This window comes from Apteryx rowi, unplaced genomic scaffold (assembly GCF_003343035.1).
Source record: "Apteryx rowi isolate R43461 unplaced genomic scaffold, aptRow1 scaffold_608, whole genome shotgun sequence".
Taxonomy (NCBI): Eukaryota; Metazoa; Chordata; class Aves; order Apterygiformes; family Apterygidae; genus Apteryx; species Apteryx rowi.
This window is the reverse complement of record NW_020450881.1, coordinates 467362-476396: the sequence shown is the minus strand read 5'-3', so window position 1 is coordinate 476396 and position 9035 is coordinate 467362. Positions and strand designations below refer to the sequence as shown.

General features: G+C 37.0%; 1 protein-coding gene across 1 annotated transcript in view; it reads right to left on the bottom strand.

Annotated features, from left to right (window-relative positions):
- Positions 1-6601: 6601 nt before the first annotated feature.
- DPY19L1 (dpy-19 like C-mannosyltransferase 1) overlaps positions 6602-9035 on the bottom strand; it is a 52995-nt gene continuing 50561 nt past the window's right edge. The window contains exon 23 of the mRNA XM_026083550.1: positions 6602-8540. Within this exon, the coding sequence (XP_025939335.1) occupies positions 8384-8540 (157 nt within the window). The 3' untranslated portion in view covers positions 6602-8383. The remainder of the gene's footprint in view (positions 8541-9035) is intronic.

Sequence of the window (9035 nt, the reverse complement as noted above, 5' to 3'; positions counted from 1 at the left end):
GGGTGTAATCTCACCTTAAATTTAGGCCAGGGCATCATTCATGTGTTACAGATACCTTGGATATGGATATCCATACCTATGGATAGCCATCTTGATACTTTCCAAAGAAAGGTGCATTTCTTCCTCCTATGTGCAAAGCTGTGCACAAAACCTCTAAAATATAAGCACTTGCCAAGGATAAAACCAGTAGACCCACGAACAGTGAAGCCTGTTCTTAGCCTTCCTTCCCCCTTCCTTTACCGCCATAACCTCGTTTCCCCATATCCTCACTACATCTTGCACAGGCAAGAGACAGCAGCATGGCTGTTAGGGCAGAGGCAGCCACAGCAGATAGGTCTTGCTGGCTTTTTCGCAGTAGGGGAGGTAATGCTGATCTCTCCTACCAGTGTCAGCTGAAAAGCTGGTGTTGCCTGTCTGTATCTTCCTCCATGATGCTTTTTCTCCTTCTTGGTTCAAGTCTCTGTACTGACTGCAAGAAAGTTCATGCTACCACAAGAGATGGCTAGGGCAGAATGACTTCTTCAGTGGCAACTGAAGTTTATGTTGTTCTGCAGCATATGTGAAATTACAGCATTTGCCAGACTAAATCTTTCCAATATTTTAAAATAACTGAGCTGGAAAAGCCTTTAGAATATTGTATTTCAAATACTAGTATTTGTATTGTATTTTGCATTAGCCCTTCTCTCAGGGCTCCCTGCCACCCATCTTTTTCTCACAGCTGTGAATCAGTTAATCACACAGGAATCAATGAAGTTGCTTTTACAGAGCTTATTTCAAAGAATACAAATAATGTTCAGAAGGATTTGCTCCAAATGGCATCTTCTGCCACTGACTGTGCAAAGAGAGAGCAAACAGTAGATACAGGTAATTCAATAAGCATGAGAACACCTGTGGAAGATCTGGTGAGGAGTCAGGGACTGGCAGAGTACAAGGTAGCATGCTCAGCGTGTGAAACTACACACTGACCAAATTCCCATCAGGGCCAGGCATGCATATTCCATTTTGTCAACAACGTCTAGCTGCTTCCCGGGCAGTAGTTTCTCAGGGTTAGCACAGCTGAGATAAGGAAACAGTTCTGGTAGATTTAAGAGGCCCTTAGGAACGAGTCGAGTCCCGTCCACACATCCAGCCTGTGCGTTCGACCCCTGCCTCCAGCAGCATCCCATCAGCGACCCCTCCTTGCAGTTCCTGGGGCTCCCTGTGCAGTCTGTAGTGTAAGTCCTCTATTAAATCTATCCTGTTTAACCCCTTATGAACCTTGAGTGTCTCTCTCCGCCGGTATCCAACCCTCTCTTGCCCACCTTGCGGTCACAATGAGCCAGTAAGAGATTTTGGCTGTTTCACCTTTTACATCTTCAAATGGTCTCACTGCTCATTTATTCTCTATTATTAGCTCAGATGGCAATAGCAAAGTCTGGCCTGCAGTCACACTGTGCCCTAAGAAAGAAAATATGAAAGGGTATTGAAAGATCAGAAATTGATGAAGAGTCTCTGTACCCCTCACTTTCAGTTGTGAGTGGGCTGGTTTCATTCACTTTTACTGCTCATCCAGACTGCAGGGCTTGGTATCATGGCTCTTGGAGTATTTCAGCCTGACTGCATTGGAGCCTTGTCAGAAATGAACTATATTCATGTGCTTCCTTTGCCGTTGATTACAGAGTGAAATCTGATCCATCAGAAATAGATCAATGTTATCTGTTATCAGAAAATACCTTTTTTGGGGGTCACTTTAACATTATCAGAGGAAACTGCTTTGATTTGTGAAGCTTTCAGTAAATTCTGCATGGATCTTTTCTGTATTTGCTTTTCATAATTTGCAGAAGCAAGTTCCAAAGGAAAATATGGGCATTTACAGAATGACAGAAACATGCGGAACTACATCATTGGTATTATTTATTTGTTAAATGTAAATAGGGTAGTACAGAGCAGATAGCTTTCCTTCATAGTTGCTTGCTTTGCACGTGTGGACTTTAAAACTGCTTTAGTCACACGGGCTGTGGAGTGGATCTATTACACAAAGACATTTGAATGCTGCAGTGAGAGATAAAGCACGATGGTAATAAGGTAATGAAGGAAAGGGTGAAACACAGTGTCAGGTAATAGGGAACACTGGGGTCCTATGGCTCACCACACAGATAACAAAGATGACAGCACCCATATATTCAAAACGATAAGATTTACCCAAGAGAGTCAAAACAACTTGGAAAGATTTATGAAGGATTCAGAAAGCACACCAGTACAAAAATAAATGATGCAGCTAAGCTGACAAAAAACAACTCCATATAATAACATTGTGAACTGCAAATAATTCTAGTTTTCTGTTTACAAACACCCCAGACGTCATCTTCTGCTCCAAAGACTAAGATCAGAAGGGGTGATTTCATAGGTTGCATGTTCATTAAAGCAAGCTCTTCAGCAAAGTTTGCCAACTGAACTACTTAGAATAGCAAGACAACATCTTCCTGCTTCTTCTTCAGTGACTTGTCTCAATTTGTTTTAGCATCAATCTTAGAAAGGGGAGGGGGAAAAAAAAAGAAGCCTTGGAGCAGAAGTACTGTGCAATTCTCCAAGGGGCAGCAAAAAACAATCAGCACACTCTAGTCCTACATTCAAAACACCCGTGAGTAAACAGCAACTTGCAAAAATACCCATTGAGGACAGAGATATCGATGTTCTGTGATCGGATGATTTTTTTTAATTGAAAATTCTTGTAACACTTCCAAGATATGCTGTAACTACTTACTGTTGTGCAGCTAACATGAAGTGAGTTAGTAAGTAGGATTTCTTTCTCTCTCCCTCCCTCCCTCCTTTCTCTCTCTCTCCCCCTCTCTCCCCCTTCTCTCTCTCTCTCGCCCCCTTCTCGCTCCCTTCCCTCTCTCTCTCACCCCCTTCTCTCTCAAGATTTGGGAGTTAAAATTTTGCTTTACGTAGCTCATTTTGAGTGACTGTATTGACCAATCTTTCTTTCCAGAAGTTAGGCCAAGATTACATATCCTAAAGCGGAAGCACACAAAATCATTCACTGCTTTTGAAAAGCCAGATCTTCACCTCTTTTGTGCTAAAGTTTGTCTCATTATGTTCACATCATTAGCAACACCAATAATCCCTCATTTTTCTGCTACAACCTTGACAATCATCCTAATTCTAAATAGTCTTCGGTAAAATTGGTAATAAGGTAAGTTAGTTTGAATATTTTGAACACAGCACATATGGCAGGATGTTCTGGGATCTCCAAAGCAACTCCTCTGTGCTCTTTTAGTTAGTTACATACAGTAGACAGATTGGGTTACACTACTACGGAATACATCATGACACAGCATATGACATTTGTCCACAGGATGTTGAAGCTGCAGTCAAAGTCTGGGGGAACTTGACCAAATCACCACTCTGACATAACACAGATGTCAGTCTAATTTATAGTAGTTTCAATGAATACTTTGCTAAAACATACTTCTGGACTTACTGATTAAGTTCATAGCAACATACTTAGTCCTATTTGAAAATAAATCTAACTCCTACTAGACAGGCAGGAATACCAACAAGCATGGACAGCTCCCATTACCTATTTTATCCACATAAGCCAAGCATTTGGACAGACAAGCTTTAGAAGAAAAATGGTCATATTTGGAAGACAAAAGCACCTTCTCAGTTTTCAGCTATTCAGTTTTACTCCATTTTATTCTATTCAGTTTTATTCCATTTTCCAATATGAAAGGGAAGCAGAATCAGACAAAATAGAACACACAAAAACCCCACAACCCGTTCCAAGTAAGGTCTCAGTTTATCGAAACTGTGTTTCCTTTCAGCAGTTCTGCTGGACCTTGACATGGCAAATATTTATGCTTTTCAACTTATTTCAATTGGAACTTTATTGTTTCACTACTTCTTTATATGCAAGGATAATCCTATCAAAAAAACCATCAGTGCTGACATATTTCTTTCTAAATTCATTTATCAGTTCTGCTGCATATTGAGGGTTAAAAGGAATGCAACAGATGTTGTCACAGGCTCCAAATTCAAATGTGTCTTTACAATCCCTTTTTATTTTTGGTAAAAACCTAAACTTTCAACAGTTCAACCAAACAATCAAGAGCTTAGTTTAAAAATCAGGTCCAGTTTCTGACAGCACTACTTACTGAATAACATTTGATAGGTTTCTAAGCACTGAACATAGTAAAATCTAAGACAAAAGTGCTGGATCAGGAGCTCTTGGAATACAACTACTTTTGATCATTAACCTACCATTTTAAGTTCTCTTCTCAAAATATTTTATCTATTTAAATTATGTAATAACACAAAAATGGCCAAACAAAATGAAGCAGCCAGTAGCATGATAGTTGCAGCTAAATCAAACAAGGTTCTAGAACAAAGGAAACAAAGGTTAAGGAAAATATCTACTCCTGGCCTTTTTATGCAACTTGAGTTGAGTGACCTTTGGAATACTCCAGGAATATGAGAATTTTCCTCAACTATTAAGCTAGGTAATTTTCCCTCCATAATCAGCATAAGTCTTCTTGTGCAGCACCTCCGTTTCTTGGCCTCTCAGGCTCATGAACTCATCTCACACAATTCCTTATGGACAAAGAAATCCTTTGCCCTACCCATGTTATTACCTTGCTCATTCAGGATCTTCTGCATTACCCTCTTGTCTTTTTGCTTCTAACTTTAACTTCCAGTGCTCATAAAAATGAGCTAAACTTTACCAAACATAGATGCACTGTATTCTCATAATCAAAACCAAAGAATAAAAGCAATGCAGTAATTCAAGTACAATCATAAAGTTAATTCAGGAAAAAATAGGATGCATCCTATCCTAGGGTATTTTCAGTCTTTGCTACCTTTCATCAGCTAAAAAAAAGAAAATATCAATTTTTTAGAAATAGTTATATTATAAAAGTCAATACTTCAGAAGAGGCTAGGAGTTTTTCTAGTACTCAGAGACATGCAAAGCACAACACTAACTGCCTGTTTTATGTTCCCTAAACTGCATCCTGAGATGCTCTAAGGCCTGGTAATCGGGGCAGCTGAGCACCCAGTTGCTCAGTAATACAAAGACAATACTGCTCAGGTGTCTAAATACACCAATAATTAGTAATAAAAGTAAGAATTTTTGGCATTGAAAATAAGCTTGGTCATGCCAACTGAATAAACTCAAATGACTTGTTTTCTTCCAGATGAACACCAAAAGGTTAGACATTTTCCCTTTAGAAGTTTTTCTGTTTCAGGCCAAAAGCTAGATCTCATCCTTCCTGCCAACCAGGGAAGACAAGTGCTGCTTGCACTCAAGAACCAATTTATACATTGGTATCTTGAGTAGGTGGAAGACTGGCCACAGAAATACTCCCATTTGCAGGAATTTTACAGAATAATCAAGCAGTATTTTCTCACCTAACAGCAAAAGGAGAAGAAACTTTGTAATAAATGACTTCCTGTGTATTTCTGACATGGCTGGGGAGGCCATTAAGCTGCGGCAGCTGTAATGCCTGATCCAAAGTCCAGGGAAATTGATCTGATATTCAGGAGAAGGCTCAGTTGGCATCATTATGGTCTCTTCTGATATCATTGATCAATGTTGAAATGCAGGATATCCTACTTGAGGCCTCAGCCAGATATCAAGTTAGAGTTATTCATTCATCATATTTTCTATCTATACATGCTCTGACAAGAACTAATAAAGTTGTTGGACAACTACATGATGAGTCCACTCAAAAAGCTGACATTTTCATACATTATTTGGACTTCAGTAATGGAGAATTATAGGACAATATCAGAAACAGAAGTCAATTTGCTGAGGAGACTACAGGGATTTTAAAACTGGCAAGTGTAGTTTTAAAATCATTTGGAAAATGCACATTGTCCTTTCAAGATAACACTAGCACTGTTTGACCTGATTTCCCTGTCACTTCACACATGAGCAGGGTGGATCAGTTTTTGAAAAAAAACATTATTAAAATGTTAACTTTGTTATTTAAATAAGCATCTGATTGTTCCTCATCTGTTAACTGCGCCATGTTTAGCAACTTCTTCAAAAAACCTATACTTGAACAGTTACGTTCTATCAAAAACATTGTTTATGGAAACTGTGCAACAATGGAATTTGAATACACAGGTCCCAAGCCATAATTTGCAATTCCTAATTGTTTTCAACAATGCTGATTTCCAAAAACCCTGTACTCTTCCTTATGTATTTACTTTTGCTGAAGGAGCTTCCTTTACTTATCTTGGAGTGAGACCTGTGCTGTGGAACTCGCATCTTAATTGAAAATCCAAGTGAAACTGACCGACTTAGTTTCACTGTTTAAGCTGAACTGCAAAAAAAGGCAAAAGCAAAACAATTTTTTTAAATGGTAGATAAGAATGACAAAGGGCCAGGCAGCACTGAATAGGTCTTGGCATCTTTGTCTCGCAAAGGTGCCTCATTTTATCTTCATACTAAATGTTACAGTTGGCACAATTATCAAAAGTGAGATACTGAATTATAAATTGTGCCCATTGTACTGAAGAAATTTATTGCACTCAAAGCGAGAAGTATTTCCAATTCCAACAGATAAATCAGGTAAATAAGAGCAGAAATGTAACATCAGAAACATGAAAACACTTTACATATTCTTTTTTTATTTAACCACATATAAGTACATGTCAACAGTTGGCATAAACCTCATAAAAATACAGTACCTCTTTGTGCTGTAACACTAGTCACAATGTTCATATAAAGATTTTTTTTCCTGCTTCCTTGAGTTCAATTAACATTTTAAAAAGCGACTTCCTGAAAGCCCTTTTTGTGATAGTTTCCTTATAGAAATTTTTCCAAAATCTACTCTGTAAAAGTTAAAAGGCTAATGCATTTTCAGCCATTTTCCCTCACCCTCTCGATAAAGCAGATTAAAAAAAATAAAAGTTTTTGAATACTGATCAGCTTTTATAGTAGTACTTTATCATAAGTTCTCATTTAATTGTTACTGTTTCAGGTGTGACAGATACTACTTCTATAGCACCTAATACTGCTAGATGCTATCAGGGCTGAAAAAGACCAGTCATGTCAATAGACTGGTGTCTGAACAAAAAACAAACATGAATGATATCCAGAGGATCTTTAAACTACTACAATCTTAGACTGTAGAATCACAATTACTGTAATGCTTCCAATGGCTATTTATACAAAAACTCTGTCAAGTTAGTTAAATACTACAGGGAGTCCTTGCACTGAGTATATTGGAAAGGAATTCTCTAAACCCTTTATAATGTTGGTTTGACACCAAGACAACAGAAAAACTGTAGAACCATTCTAATGTTGTGGAATGATTATGTCCACACCACCATTTGACTATACTCATATCACAACTGGGGTAAATTTCATTTTTCTTTAGAGCTGAAGATCCTTCAAACTATCTGAAAAATTAGCATTACATTACTAAAACTGGATGAACAATGTACAATAAAATCCAGGCAGGATGGATCTAATACATGGGGAAAGAAAATTGGGCATAAATTTTGAAAGTCATTTCTTATCAAGTTAGGCGCTGAAGGTCTAGTTAAGGCAGTGAAGAGTTTATTTTAGTATCTTTCTAAGGCTATGACAGATTTTTCCTGAATAAAGCATTTTCCCTTAAAAATTTCACATACGTTATGTCAGCTTATTCTGAATGCGTAAGAATGCCAAAATCCTTGAACACTGAGAAGCTAAACTATTGCTCACTGCAAATATTACCCTTGTTAGTCCTTTTTAATATCAATAAGGTTCCAGAAAGATGCATCTAAAGAATAAAGTTTCAAGATTGTTTACAAACCTTTCCATTTCAAAAGCAAGCTTAAAGCATGTGTTTAAGTGATCCAAAATGATCAATGTTCTTAATCCTCTCAAAGAAGAAATGTATTTCTCAGAGACATGACTAATGAAATTACATGACTTAAAAGAATTTCTGGCAAGTATCACATTGTCCAGAAGAGAGATGGGTAATGTTAGTGACATGAGAAATGCGATGCCAGATGCTATAGCACTATTCCTTTGCTCCTAGCTGATAGCACCAACACTTTAAACAAACTTGCTTTGCTAAAACATTCTGACAGTCCCATTTCCCAATAGTACTGGTTTTGCGAATGGAGTTTCTTTCCACAGCTACTTTTAACTTTTTTGGATCAGTGTTAAATAAAATGTGCAAACATATAATCATTTGCATAGCAAATCTCAAGGGACTGACCCTGAAATAGAAATCCAAACTGTTAGGTTTAAGATACTTCTATAATCAGAATTCATTTAAAATGGTAAAAAATAAAATACACATTTTTCCATTTCAAGTTTAGTAGAAAAGGTATTTCTGATTTAGAATTCTTAGAGTTACTAGTTTAAAAAATTGAAAGACTGGTGGTTCTTTGCAATGAGATGTTATTCCTTTGGAACTTTCAGGACTTTGTAATTGCTGTTCTCAAATACCATGATGAAATACGGTCTGGAATCCTTGCTCATAAGGTTACATAAAGGAATTTTGCCACTATTGGCAGGATCTTCCACATCCCAAATTTCAGGCATACTGCAACCAGGCCTAGAAAACATTTGAATATGTAAACAGAAATTAAGAAATGCCATCAAAAAACATGCAGCTCTTTAAACTCAGTTGCATAAACTTTCTTATGAATATTTGATTATGCCTTCTCTAACTTTTTAAAAGTTTGTTTTCAAGCTATAAATTCTTATCAGATTAGAGAATTAATAATTATATTAGTAATTCAAGAAAAAGTATTTAGAACATATAAAATTTGTCTGCTTTTGGGGTTACACAGTTAATAATTATTAATTTTGAAGAGGCAGTATATATTACAAAACAACTCTTAAATTATGCAACATACATCGCCGAAGACCCTTAAAACTTCCTAGAAAATGGAAGGCAAAGTTCACACTCCCAAAACTTCCAAAGAAAACTCAGGAAATAAAAAACCTTTTTAAAAAAAGTGGTATCTTCTTGCTTTTTTATTAAGGTACACAACCAACATCAATTCCTTATAGGGTTATCTTTCAAAGTTAAAATTACTGAAAATTT